Genomic DNA, 15,248 nt, shown 5'->3' on the forward strand with positions numbered 1-15,248 from the left:
TAGGGTGGTCATGGCCCCCACTGGTCCCCCCTTGGGGGCGCCATTGTCAGAAAAGTAACCAGTGACAGCTGTCAGATCGTTTTGGTGAAATAAAAAGGAAATTTCCCCTAAAATGTGTTTAAGTTCTATAAAGTACCACAAAAAATAACTTTACCCCAGTGAAGTACAACTTTAATATTAATCTAAGGTTATTACTCTACAAATATTAAATTTACTTTGTGTCAGAGCAAGGTAGGTTTACTGTATGGCAGTTGTAAATACTAATCTATTAATTAACATCAGTACCACTATCATGAGGAGCAAATAATCTCAACCTCTGTGTGACAGGTTATAGACACAGTTCAGCCACATTAACAATCCAACAGAACGATCAAGAAATACTTTGTGGACAGCAATTAAATTTCAAGATTTATGACTAAACCTTGCTGTAATTTCAAGTATCAGCGCTGACATTAGAGTCCTTACCTGTGACCCAGACAGAGGGAGCTCAGAGACGAGCAACAGGCTTCAGCTCCTTGAGGTTCACAAACAGGTTGAGCATCAAGGATACATAGTCCAGCCCTTCTTACTCATGTGACTACAGCACCCTATGGCTGGTCAGTCTATTGTTAGACAGCTGGATGTTAACGCTCTGTCTCACACACACTAACACACACACACATTCTGCAGGTACATTCCCACTGTGGTAAAATGTCATATCCATTCAAGCTTTCAGCAGCCACTCACATTTCAACACTGCCATAATTTCACAAGTGGTTAGGAGGGGTAACATTTCATCCCAACAGCTAAAACCAAAGCAACAGAACTTTGTTCCTTTATTTTTTTTTATTGCTGAAGCAAATACAAACAATAATATCAAATATTCAAACAAAGCAACCCTCCGCTGAAACACTCACAATACATTTTGGCAGGATTCAACTCATGTGCACAGCTGACTGACAGGAACACCAGGATACAAGTTAAAGTTAATTACAGGCCTTGTTAAAACAGAGTGCACATTGCCATTGTCTTTTAACCTCTATGTCTGTTGCAGCTGCTGCAAATAAACTGCATTGTTAGTGGCACGTAAACAGATGATAGTAAAGCAAGACTGCTACCAGCCTGTTAAATAAAACAGTAAATTTGGTCACTGAATAGTTGTTACAGTGGATACTTGCTTACACTCGTATTCATAGACTTTGTTGGTGCTTATATTACACAATAATGTGATTTTTAAACTGCCAAAAGTTTAAAAAAGGTAACAAACCCATGTGTTGTTGACAGAAACATTGAACGGCGTGCACAGTGTTTCTCTGGCTGCAGTCCTGGGCTGAATGTGCCACTTCATAATAAGACACTCTTTATAAACTTAGGTGCTTATGGCTCTCATTTTCTAATAAGCAATTGACTCTGTAGTTAGAATTGCTAATAAGCCATTAATGAAGAATACTTTTACAATAATCTATTCAATTTGTATTATGGGCACTGAGTGGTCCAACGGTCCTTCATAGCTGACAGGACACTCTGTCTGCTCTGTGAGGCTGTACTTCTGCAGCAAGCTAACGGTTGCTGATTAATACCAAACACAAAGGTCAGTTGAGGCTGATATGAATATTATTTGTGCAGGTATTTGGTCATAGACAAAATGTTCAGCTGATGATGGCACTAAATGAAAGGCTGGGGTTACTGAAGTTCATTCCAAGGGAAACATGAATGTGCGTACCATGTTTTATAGCAAAACATAACATGTTCCTGGATCAACATCCCAAATTGTATTCCTGGACCAATATTACAATCACAATCACAGCCCTCTGACACATCAGTGTGCTGTGGGTTAGCTTGCTAACTAAGAAGGTTATGCTAACAAGTAGATTTGCCAATAGACTAGAATATTAGCAAGTTAGCTTGCTAATTCAGAAGACTATGCTAACAAGCTAACAGACTAGAATATTAGCGAGTTAGCTTACTAATTAGATAGAGTATGCTAACAAGTAAACTTGCCAATGGACTAGAACATTAGCGAGTTCGCTTGCTAACTAGGTGCTATGCTAACGACTGAGTTTATAAATAGGCTAGAATTTAGCGAGTTAGCTCGCTAATTCAGAAGTTTATGCTAACAAGTAAACTTGCCAATAGATGAGAATATTAGCAATATAGCTTGTTAACTGTGTAGGCTATGCTAACAAGTAAACTTCCCAATAGACTAGAATATTTATGAGTTAGCTTGCTAAATAGGTAGGCTATGCTAACAAGAAAACGTGCAAATAGACTAGGACATTAGCGAGTTAGCATGCTAACTGGGTAGGCTATGCTAACAAGTAAACTTGCCAATAGACTAGAATATTACCGAGTTAGCTTGCTATTAACATAAGCACTGCAGTCTTCATTAATAGGCTATAAAATGGAGGGAAATATGTTTATTACAAGTATTTGCAATTGAAAAATTATATTATCCGTACTCTTTGTAACTGAACAATAGTCTAGCTTACTGGAAAACTTAATTGTTAGCATGACCTAACTTTACCAATTTAGCAGGCTAACTCGCTAATACTGTAGCCTATCGACAAGCCTACGTAGTAGCATAGCTGACTTAGATAGCAAACTACCTGGCTTATATACTAGCCTATTGGCAGCTTACTTGTTAGCATAGCCTAGCTTACCCACTTACCAAGCCGCCTCACTAACCCTGGAGTAGCTCATAGAGGTTTTATTCAGTGTTGCTGAGGATATTGTTCAATATAACCAACCAACTTCAATTTGGAAAAATAGCTTAGAAGATGCACAAAGGAATTTTGAAGGAAGCACATGAGCAGCACACTGACAATGTCACAGGGCTGTGATTGGTTGATCGCAACGTGGGAAGTTGATCTAGGAGCATTTCCTACTTGGCAAAATCACATCATGCCAGAAGGCTTTACCCTCAGGAATGAGTGCCAATCCATCCATTATATTTTTGAGATATTTCACTGGATAAGTGAAAAGTTTGACCTGCTGGTGGCGCTATTTGAAGAGTCAGGGGATCATCACTGTCATTAGGATTCATCCTCTGGGCACCATGAATGTCTGCACCAAACTTCAAGGCAATGCATGCAAAAGACATGGCAACCCAAAAACTGCTCTCATTACTGACTTATCAACCACTATTAACCATTAATAAAGTCTTAAGTTACTATTCATAAACCCTTAATAAAGGCTGCCTTATTATAAAATGGTGCTGACTTGAGAAATGACTCTATTATGTACAGGTTCGTCACCCAACATCCAGCTCAGTGGCAGTTTAATCTAAGCGGTGAGATGCACATTAAACAGCCTTGGTTATCACATGGAGTCAAAACAGTGACTGTCATCCCAAAAAGCAGTGAGTGTGTATGACAATAAAACACAAATGCCTATTATTTGGATTAAGCTATATGACAATACACGACAAGAAGAGCAGACATGTCAGTGAGCAATATAACATTCAGGCACAGCCATCTGAAATTTGTAACCTTGATAAAATAGCTGGACACTACACAATCCTTAACCTACTAAGCATTAAACATGTGGCACTTTGTCCTGAAAAGCCTTACTAGCAGCCCAGTCAGCAAAAGAAAATGTTGGTCTATGTTTCTGCAAACTATGAACACGTTATATTTGCAAAACACCCAAATATGGGTGTTTTTAAGGATCCATCACTGTGGCTTTTAAGGCTCGAAGAGTGGTTGTTTTTTGCTGAGGCATTGCTGCTTTTCCGGCAAGAATAGTGGCACTAACGGTGGTTGATTTTCAACAAGACATTGCTGCGTTTCCAGCAGGCATAGTGGCAAAAAAGTGGTTGATTTTTGCAGATATCTCTGCTTTTCCTGCTGCGAATGTGCCCCCGAAACTGGGTATTTTAAGCCAAAACATAATCTTTTCCAAACCATAACCAAGTAGGTTTTGTGCCTAAACCAAACCACACCTTAACCACAGCATTGTTGAAACATATTTCCTACATAATGACAGACAAGATGTAACATATCCATGGTTTGCAGAAACGTTGCCAACATCTATTCTGGCGACTGGGTCGTCACTACGTATAAAATCGACTTTTAATTCCTTAGTAAAAAATCAAGTCAAGTCTGATGAAAACATAGTTTTTTTTTAACTTTTGAGGAAAAATCTCTGGAGACATTGATGCTGGGAGTCACTTATCCTGGTCCTTCGTCTTTTCCTCACTCTGGTGTGGACTTCATGCAAAGCACAGGTAAGTTGAGGGGAAATGGATGCACATACAGTAGCAGAGCCTTGTGTCTGGACAGGTGAGGCTTAATTTAAACGGGGATGTCAATGCTTCGGTTTTCACGCCTCCTAACAGAGAGAGACAGACATTAAAGATCTATCAGGTAATGCATACATCAATTTAGAATTGCATAACCTCTCAAAGTTTATTAGGTGTTGAACGAGATTATAGCGTCAGGGCTGTTATTCAATGTGTTTACCTTTATACTCTATGTATATGCTGTATGTGCATGTGTTTGTACATCAGAGGCAGTTCTACTGTTGCTGACACATACCAGGACTCTTTTATGTGTGATTGAAAGCTGTAACTTTGTCATTTGCCCTTTACTTCATTCCTCAGTGGTCTATTTCTGATGAAGAAGCGGGGATTGCTATTTAGGGTCTGAGCTGACACTCGACAAACACTTTTCCACTCCTATTGTCCACGCTCTGGCTCCAGCGTCAGGGGCTTGGTGTCAGAAGAAATGTGACTTTATGAGCATGGAGAAGAAAAACAGTTTTACTACGCCAACATCAGCTCATGTTTAATGTATTTTTTCATGATTAATGACCAATTAAACTGTCTCCACAGACTGCAGGGATACATATGGGGACTTTATCGGTAGCACTGAGTGAATAAGCCCGGTGATCGAGGCTGATTTGCTGCTTAAACCGGTAGTAATCCTCCCCAGCAGTCAGCTGTAATGTGAAAATCAAGCAGCTGCACTGTGGTATGCCTAACAACTCGCCAACACCGCGGCACTAGACAGCCCAGGTGGCACTGGGTGAACAGTGCACTGCAGAGACACGTCAGCCATCCCAGGAGTCTGGAAGGTTCTTTATACTGGGAAACAAGGTCAGGGTGAGGGTCTTTTTTTAAACACAGACCAGAGTGCCACAGAGCTGAGCCACTGCCCAAAAATCTCCCACAGCAGATTTGATTTAGTGTGAGCGGCCACTCTGGCGCAAAGGACAGTCAGTGGGTTGTAGTGATTATGAGTCCACAGAGGGCTATAAATCAGTCTTAGCCCGTCCCCACTGATTTAGAAAATGGTGTGAAGGACAGACACACCTCATCTAAACTCTGTTTCCTCCAAGATGGATCAGGATAAATCCTGGTTTAACATGTAGAATGTGCACATTGACAAGGTGGGTTCAGGTTGGTTAATTAAGTAAATGTAGAACTACATGAGTACACAGACACTTTATTATGCGTAAAAAAAGTTAAGTGTTATTGGCAGCAATACTCAGCTACAGTTTACGTAAGTTTGACATGCTTCTTTGATCTCTTGCCAAGAGTTAGATGAGAAGACTGATACCAATCTCATGTGCAGCGACCACTTGCCTCTGGCTGTCTCAAGATCAAGGTTGAGGCACAGAGGAGGACGTTCCTTTGTGGTTGTAGCCTTCACACCAAGACCCAGGATAGCACCGGGCTTCAAAGTCAATTTTAAAAGTGGCCAAACTGTGGTCCCGGTCCATCATGTGATGCCATAGGGCCCAGAAAGACTTTTTCCCATAGACTTAGATCATGAAAGAAATGTCTGTAAATTAGTGGACGCATTTTTTTTTAGCATCACAATCCACGTTAAATGACTTGTTTCACTATCAACGTTTGACCCATTTTGGTCCAGTAACATTTGGAAAGTCTAGAAGAGCTGCACGATTAAATTACTTTATACCCATTGAAGTTAGCAGAGTGCTAAACTGGAAGTAAGCTGCTTGACTGGCAGAGTCTCTAGTGCACTTGATGAGCCCCATGATGTGGGAGATTGTTCAGTTGTTTTTGGCTTCATGCACCACTGAGCAACTTTTAATAGGAATGTAGGTAGACCCACCTTTATTGCTCTGTCCAGTTCTCTTTATACATCCATTTCCAAACTCTGGAGCGATTTGCCTCTGCATGTTAGGCTGGCCCCTACACTGTCTGTTTCTAAATATCGTCTTTAAACACATCTCTGTTGCTTGGCTTTTAATTCAGTGTGACTGTTCTTTTGGGTTTTTTAACTGGTCTTTAGGTGTTGTATATAGTTTTAATTATTTTTGATTGTAAAGTACTTTACTAAAATGTCATTCTTATATGTTCCTTATAAATACATTTAGATTAGAACTGATTTTGGATGTTTGTCCTTTCAATATAAAGATGTAGCAAGTCACCTGTCAGTCTTGCTTAGCACCAATTAACTTAGACCTGGAGTCTTAAGTCAATCGACTCCAGGAAGTCTCACTGCCCCCAGCCAAGAATTCATCCAGCACACAACGCCCTGTAAAACTGCAAATCATTGGGGTGCCAAGTAGATCATTAGGTAGAATGGGTGCCCTGTTTACCCATGTGGGCTATGTCCCCTTTCATTCTGAAGCTTACCTATCAAAAAAGCCAAAAAATTGCAAATTGTTGTTTTTATACTTTACTAATGAATGAGTTTTGGCAAGAAAGCAAATACGTGTTTCCCAAAACGTCCCATTATTCCTTTAAAGAATGAAAAGTAAATGTACTCATTGTGCAGTAGAATGGCTCCTTTCATGTTGTCATTTCATGCTGATATTTCAGCTGTCAGATAAATGTGGCGCAGGAAAAATTACAGTATTTTCTTCTGATAAGTACTGCAGTGAAAGAATAGAATAATCACAAATACAGAATCTCTGAATTTTTCTTAAGTACAGTCTTTGAGTAAATGTACTTATTTACATTCAACCATTTTTACAAGTTTACTTAAGAAACTTACCATTAGTGAAATTTGCTCCTGACTCCAACTGCCACCTGGACAGAAGGAAAAAGATAGAAATAAAGGAAAGAAGAAAGAAAATGTTAACAAAATATGCAAACTACATTTAGTACTGCCTATTCTGGGGTTGTTTTTGAGTTTGGGTTGCGTCACTGAAGCAAATGGGGGTCCTAATAAAGGAAATCTTTTATAAAGCTTTGTTTCATCTGTGGATTCATCTTAGACCAACATAGGTGGGGTGGTGCAGTGATGAGATAAATATTTACTATATAAAACATGTCATAAAATAGCACTAACACTACATATATCAGGTATGTTACTTTATATACCATTTGACACTCTCATATGAAAAAACAGGGGTAAATCCTACATCAAAGACTACATTCAAACCACTCCTGGCTTTAAAAATAAATCATAAACAATATTCAAACATAACCTCTTGCACTCCACCATAATATCCTCCTAAAGCTGTGCACAGTGCAGCCACATGTCCTGTAGCAATATACAGATCATATTCATGTATGAAAGTCACCCATGTTTCAAAGGAAAAACCACATCAGAGCCAAGGAATACTATTTATGTCCTCAAACGCAGTGTGGGAACTATTAATAACCTACACATGATATAGTGCATATTACAATACGTATGTGAGAGGGAGGAGGAGGGGTAATACAATTCTGTAATACAGAAAAACACACCAGTGGCAGCCATCACATCTTCATCACATCAAATTCAGTTCAGGCAACTCAAAGGGAGGAGTTTAATTCAGTTTATGTCCCATTTTTAACAAGAAATAATGATCATATACAGGCTAATGAGTTACTGACTGTGTTAAAATGATTAAGAGTGGGGGCAGCAGGCTGACTTTATGTTTCAGTTTACACAAGCAAGGGCGTCCCTCAGTGTTATTCTCTTCCTTGGCTCTTCCCATTTACTGAGAGAAAAACAGCTACATCCTCCTTCCAAAAAAATAAAAATAAATAAATAGTAACAGTACTGAACTGATGCAGTAACTTAACCATAAAAACTGAAACATGTAAGATGGTGTCATCTGCATACGACCAAACATGTCTTTAATGACCTGTTGCACATTTAGAAAAATAAAAATGAAAATAATTATAGAAATTTAAGGAAACTCTGGAAAGTGGATAAGTTTAGACCCCTTTATTCACCCCCATTTTGTACAGTCCATTACTGAAACATAATGTGTAAGACTGTAATTGAATTATATGTTTACCTTTTGAATTGACTGAACTGAAGAATAAATAACCCAGACAGTGTTGCCAAATTTTAGAAAAGGAGCCCAATCTAAGACCAAAGTTAGCACAATTATCACATTTTTAATTATTATAACGTTTAATTATATGGATAAATAAGAGGATTCATAACATTAGATGAAATTAAGGTATTTTAGAAAGTATTACATTAAATGTTAAAGGTTTTTACTATTATAAACATACGCTTTCAAGTCTTTTGTCACAGAGGTATGACAGGATAGTATTTGGAGAAGGAAAAACATTTTATGATAGTTTTAATAAACTAAAACGACTCAGACAATTATCACTTAGTGTGTTGAGCTGAGCTGACTGAACTCAACTTTTTGTTGGCTGAAAACTGACAGTTGGAACAAAATAAAGCCCAAATGATCACAACTCCCTTAAACAATTTTATTTGCAAAGTTAAAGAAAAAGTAGCACCAATGGGCAAAAACTGGCCAATTTGGCAACACTGACCCAAATCATAAGTGTATTGAGGCAATATGAAAACATCACACCACACCACAAACACCACAAACACCAATCACTCTGTGTCGGTGAAACGTGCATTGAGTGTTCTCACCACATTACCTCTTTCACCCTTCTATTAGGTCTACTGAATGAAACAAACAAACAGGACCAGGTCACTGTAAAGACTTTAAAACATTAATCTGTCCACTCCTTTGCAGTACAGGTGTATGTATGTGTTACCTTGGCAGGTGTAGAGCTCTTCTTGGTTTCCCACATGCCACGCTTGTTACCGACGTCACCTGGTTTCACATCCTGAGACAAATAAGACCAACAATGGCCCTGTTAGTCTGATGCAGTGGTGGAGGAAATAATAAGATCTTTTACTGAACCAGTGGCACCCCCAGAGATTTTTCAAAGCTGACACTGGGCGAGAGGCGGGGTACACCCTGGACATATCGTGGGATTATCACAGGACAGACACATAGAGGAAGACAACTATTCATGCTCACATTCACACCTACGGGCAAATTTAGAGTCACCAATTAACCTGCATGTCTTTGGACTGTGGGAGGAAGCCGGAGTACCCTGAGAAAACTTATGGGTACCAATAGAACCCGTTTTCATTCAGATATCTTGAGGTGAGAGGTCAAGGGACCCCTTCGAAAATGGCGATGTTAGTTGTTCCCCCACAAAAATTTTGCCTAACCTTGATGCCCCCTTGTGGACAAGCTATGCTGACATGGTTGGCACCAATGGATGCCTTAGTTTTTCTAGTTTCAAGAGATACCACTACCTTAGTTCGAAAAATGAGTGCACCACAGCTTCTTAAAGACAGTCATATTGTAGCATCCCCTAACAATGAGGCTACAAGGCATGAATTCATTTTGCTGGCTTTTTATTCCTTCACTTTAACAAAGGGTATTGTGGGGCCATAGCCAACGCCAAAACAATAAAAACCTGTCTACTTTACAAGGAGTTCTCTGTATAAGCGGCTACCTCAACAACTCCCACTCCTCAGCTTACACACACACTAGCAGGAATAACAACAACACTACCTCCTCAAGCCTCTGTCAATCGATGTCATAGGTGCTAGTGTTGACTGACAGGCTTCCTAGCATCTAAAAACACACGTTCACTGACTCTACGGAAAACTCTGTAACTGCCATAACAGACCTTTTTACTGTGTAACATAACACATTCTTAACAGTGACAGAATCCATGCACTTAAAATCACATCACTCAGTCCGTTAATGTATATATATCAGCACTCATTTAATGTATATATATCAGCCTACGATTAATTACACCAGGGGTAATCAGTGGGAGGGCAGTGAGTTGTATCAGGGGGGCCGTGGCCTCCCCATCACCCCCTTGGGGGCGCCACTGTACAGAAGCAAATGTACCTAGACTGTAACCAGTGACTAACACTCTGAAGTAAATCTACTTGAGTAAGCAGTACAAGTTCCCTCTGAAATGTAGGGAAGTAGAAATGGAAACACTCAAGATACATACCTCAAAATTCTACTAGTACAGTACTGGAGTGTATAAGTTTTATTATTTTCCACCACAGGCTGTATGCAAATGTTTAGAAACCATGCTATGATTCTGATTATTAGTGGTGGTAGTAGTAGTGAAACATATGTAAAAAGATACCTTTACCAGTTTGAAGAGCAGGCAAAGAGACAGCAGAAGTTTAAGTGAGGAAAGCTGAAAAAAGCAGTGCAGTTGGAAAGAGGAAAGAAAAGCAGAAGAGAATTAAGCAACAACACAGTAAACACACAAAAGAGAATCCAGACATGAGCTGTTGGTCTGCTGTGCAGCTTCTTTCCATCAGGGGGAGGTGTTGCAGCATGAGTGAGGGCAAGGTTACAAGCACTCCTCTGCGAGACGGCCAAGACGTTTGACACTAAAGATATCTCGCTCATAAATTTCACGTTAGGACAATGTCATATGTCATCCAGCAATGCTGCTGCATGTGGACATCGTGTAATGTCTCCAGAAAACGTGGTAAGATTAGCAGCTGGTGTCCTACTTTAAGATAAGGACACAGTGTCCACCAAGCCCCCAGTTCAAAGCCCCATTTGATAATAAATAACTTAATCATACTTCTTACTTCTTTGGTTGTTTTGTCAGTGTTTTAAAATAGGATGATAATGTGTCTGTGTGAGACAAATGTGAACGGACCTGACCTTTTACCCTTGTCTGAAGGAGACTCTAAATATGGAGTCGCACTTAGATTAAAATATCTAGTTTTTTGGCTTCAAGTGAGTTAAATCCAAAAACAAAAAGTGAGATAACTGTTTAAAAGTACTGTATGTTTTATGGGTTATATGGGCTGTAATATAATCTTGAAATACCCACAGAGGCCAAAGTGATTGATGTACAGAGGGGTGTAGAAACGGCTGTGCAAGAAGGCACGTTGGCATTCAGCCACCTGACACACAACTGCTGCAGCTCACTGCTTTGTCGTTGGACTGTTGTAGGCAACAATGAAAGTAATATTCATCTTCCATTCAATGATTTTGCACATGTTTAGGGTACAAAAACATATATTAGAAACTTTCACATCAGGTAAAGATTAATACACAGAGGGTAGTTTGGGTTTTGGTCGCAGGTGTTGTTGAGTAAACTGTCCATGTGGTGTCACTAGACTCCAGACATGTTTCCCAGCCCCGGAGCTCAGATATATAATGGCTGCAGCCAACAAAAGACTGGCATGTGGGTGTGCAAATGAGCACATTAGCGTGTGCAGAATATCAAGGGATTACTCTGTTGAAGCAACACTGGTGTCTAATTCACAATAGTGTGTATGTGTGTGACCAAGACGAGGATTTATCAGGTCTTACTGCTGGCTTTGCTGGTGATGCTGCTGCTGCTGGTGCTGCTGCTGCAGGTGCTGCTGTCTTCTCCGCCTCTGGAGGCTTTGCCATCCAACTGTTGACACGTCCGGCCACGCCACCTTTGATACCAGCCACATCCTGGGGAGAAAAAAGAACATGAGATTCTCACATATCAGTAAAGCTCTCCATCCTCCCGTCTTGCTGTCTCGCTCTCACCTTGACAGTAGGAGCTGGACTTTCAGAGGTGTTGCTGATGTTTCCTTTCTCCCACATGTTCTTGATGCTGCGCGCGCCTCCTGTAGGAATATCTGCCACCGCAGACTTTGGGGATTTGGCATCTTTGGCTCCCTGTGGAAGTAGAGGGTGGATTTAAATACTTTTACATGAGAAAAAACTGCACAACACTGACTGAGGATCAATTCTGGAGACTTTTACTTTTAATCAAGATTTGTACTAGAGCTGCAATGATTAATCAAATAATCGATAAGTTGTCAACCAATATATTTATCGCCCATTAATCTGATAATAGATAAGTCTGTTTGAGTTATTTTTTAAGGATTCCAGCTTCTTATATGTAAATATTTTCTGGTTTCTTTACTCCTCTGTGACAGTAAACTGAATATCTTTGGGTCATGGACAAAACAAGACATGTGAGGATGCCATCTTGGGATTTGGGAAACATTGATTGACATTTTTGACAATTTTTTTTGACATTTTATAGACCAAACAACTCATCAGTGAATTGAGAAAATAACCAACAGAAAAATTGCCAATAATAAGCGTTAGCTGCTTTAGCTAATTTGTACTTAAGTATTTCCATCTTTATACGTTATATTTCCACTCCACTATATTTCAGAGGCAAATATTGAAATCTTTCTCCACAACCTTTATTTTACAGCTATAGTAACTAATTATTCTACAGATTAAGATTTTGCATAAAACATATAACAGATTCTGGGGCAGTTGTGGGCCATACCCGGCACAGACAAGGTTAATGCAAGTGAGTCTGTTGGTGAGTCTGTGCCTGTTGGGAATTATAGGCTCTGATTGTTAATGACGTCTGAAGGTCTCAAAGGTGACACAAGAAGGAAATACTACATGACATTTCGATTAACAGGATCTCAAATCATCAGCCCTTTTAAATGAAAATTATTGAATCAGTTAATCCTTGTTTTAAACTGCTTTTAAATGTCCTTTTATATTGAATTGCCTTTTCCGCTTTATGTCCATTATGTCTATTTTCATGTTTAGAATGTGCTATAGAAAGGTGTCATATAAATAAAGTTTATTATTATTGAATCTTATCATTATTATTGCTAAAGATCAAACACACAAACAAAAACTCTGTGCCTTCTTTGGTCTTCTTGTCTTGTTTAATAGGTCTGTGAGTTGCTATCAATTCTGGCAAAGACAGATTTGCTCTCTAAACAACTCAGATGACGTCATTTAAATAAATGTCAGAGGCACAAAGAGGAGAAATGATTACATATCTAACAAAACAAGACAACATTAAGTCTAATCACCAAAAAATTATTTGAATTGTTTGTTTTATTTTTCTACTTTCCAGCCTCATTAATCATCTCACAACCGCTCGGATTTATCTTAAAACTGTAGCAGTTAAAACCAACTGGAGCAGCTACAAGAGCAAAATGATGATGCATCAACAGTCTGATAATGTAATATATAAAAATATGTTTGTTATATTTTTTTAAGAACTTCTTGTACTTTTGATAACACTTCTGTACTTTAACCTCAGTAACATTTTGAATGCAGGACTTTCACTTGTAATACAGAATGACTGCATCAGGGAGCACTACTATTTTTATAAGATGTGCTCTCCTTTACTAATTATATAACCTATTGCTCTTAGCTGCCTATTTGCACTATTGTATTGTATATTGATAAATTATATGTTTAAATGATGTATTATGTTATGTGTCTGTATGTGCTTTTCATTTTTGCGGGAGGCACACTTGATGGACAATAAAATGACATATCTATCTACCCATAATGTATTTTTACATTGTTGTATCTGCATTTTTACTTCAATGATAATGATGACAGTGCACAGTGAGTCTCACCTGGAGGGCAGAAGTGTACTGCTCCAGTCTGTTGCCTATCTTGGAGACAATCGGAGTGTGAGACACTCTGGCTGCGGTGCTGTGTGGATGAACAACACATGAAACATTAGTGTGGCACACCAATATAAGAGTGTCTGGTTTATTAATTTATTCATATTGTAATGAAAGAATACCTTTTATGGCTCACCTTTTACTGGCTGATTTGCTCAAGAATTCTGCCTTCGCCCCGATCTGTATGAAACAGCATAGTTGAAGGTTATGACCTGTGGCTGACAAGCATAAATAAATACTAACATGGTCAAGCTGCCCTGGCCTCCTTCCTGTCTCCTAGACGACCTCACTGAGAGGCAGACCAGTCGGTCCCTGGGAAGGTCTCTCTGTTCTCTGTGCCTGAGTGATTGAGCACGAGAGTTTGCTTGTCAAGGAGCCAGGAAACACACACACACACACATGCACACATGTACACAGCTGAGACACACATACACACACTGAGTACTGCTGGTCAAAATGAATTATACCTCCGTGTATGCGCAGAGTTACACACACAATTCTCAACATTCCTCCAAAAATACTCCGGCAAAAAAATGTACCCAGTCATGGTCTTGTAAGAAAACAGCCATATTTGAGAAGGGCGCAGACGCTGGCTCACAAACCTTTTCTTATTCTTGTTAACTAACAGTGTATGGGTAATATCAGAGGAACTGAGATGGAAAGAAATAAACAACCACGTTAAATCACAAAACAGGGAAAAGGAGGATAACAATGCTTATTTTGTGACGTCTCACAAGTTGAGATAATATATAAAAACAGACTTATGGAGACAGCCATGAAGACAGTGGGAATCGGTCAATATTCCAGGCTACTGGTGTTTTAAAGGGTCAATTTGGATTCACCAAAGTCACACAATAAGGCAAACAAACTTCCACCAAACACTTACAGTATGGAACCTTTGAAACCAAAAGTAACCCTTCAGACATGGTACCTAGACCCTAGTGTTTCCACTGCAAACAGTACTCTTAAATATGGGCAGGGCTGTTGTCACTCACTGTATTTCCTCCTTTATCAGTCTGCAACTCATGAATCGTCCACAGAACAAGGCTGCATGCCAACATTTTCAGAACAAAATAAAACAGGCTGCAGTGAGAGTCTCTTTCAATGGGATATTTAGAAATGCTGAGTTTGTGCATTTAGTCCTTCTCAGGCAAGCTCAGGGGTTTAGTGTTGCTGGAGCCCACAGGAATGAATGTTCTTAAATGACTTACTCATTACTGAAAGTGTGTGTCATCCAAGAGAGACAATAAAAACTAAAGTATTGGTCAAGTTGTCACAATTTAAGGTGTGCTGATGGAGTCATGTCGTCAGCTCATACATTGAGTTACATTACAAGTTAACGTTCCACCTTAAAAGTTGTCGGCAGTCAGCCCAGTGAATTAAGTTATATTTTCTCCGACTCCAGCTGCTGCAAGAGGCAGCAAAACATCCTTTAATTTCATAGTTACAGTTTACTAATATATGTAAAACTCTCCATGTTAGAACAGTGGTTACATGAGCCTCAAAACCAACTACAACTCAGCCCTGAGCAGAGTGACCGTCCTCTATTGACCAATCAACAGACTGCAGTGTTCACAGCTCCACCTTTTAGTACGAGATCTGTGT

General features: G+C 39.4%; 1 protein-coding gene across 7 annotated transcripts in view; it reads right to left on the bottom strand.

Moving 5' to 3' along the window:
- Positions 1–806: 806 nt before the first annotated feature.
- Positions 807–15,248, bottom strand: part of cald1b (caldesmon 1b) — a 41,903-nt gene continuing 27,461 nt past the window's right edge. For 3 of the 7 annotated variants that reach the window (XM_078167769.1, XM_078167770.1, XM_078167768.1), the window contains 7 exons: positions 13,780–13,823; positions 13,593–13,671; positions 11,728–11,859; positions 11,518–11,649; positions 8,912–8,983; positions 6,945–6,979; positions 807–4,308 (listed from right to left, as the gene is read on the bottom strand). In XM_078167769.1, the coding sequence (XP_078023895.1) occupies positions 6,947–6,979; positions 8,912–8,983; positions 11,518–11,649; positions 11,728–11,859; positions 13,593–13,671; positions 13,780–13,823 (492 nt within the window). In that variant the 3' untranslated portion in view covers positions 807–4,308; positions 6,945–6,946. Of the gene's footprint in view, positions 4,309–6,944; positions 6,980–8,783; positions 8,817–8,911; positions 8,984–11,517; positions 11,650–11,727; positions 11,860–13,592; positions 13,672–13,779; positions 13,824–15,248 lie in introns of all 7 variants that reach the window. The other 4 variants (XR_013491593.1, XR_013491594.1, XR_013491595.1 and 1 more) reach the window with 4 other exon arrangements.

Source organism: Epinephelus lanceolatus, chromosome 5 (assembly GCF_041903045.1).
Source record: "Epinephelus lanceolatus isolate andai-2023 chromosome 5, ASM4190304v1, whole genome shotgun sequence".
NCBI lineage: Eukaryota > Metazoa > Chordata > Actinopteri > Perciformes > Serranidae > Epinephelus > Epinephelus lanceolatus.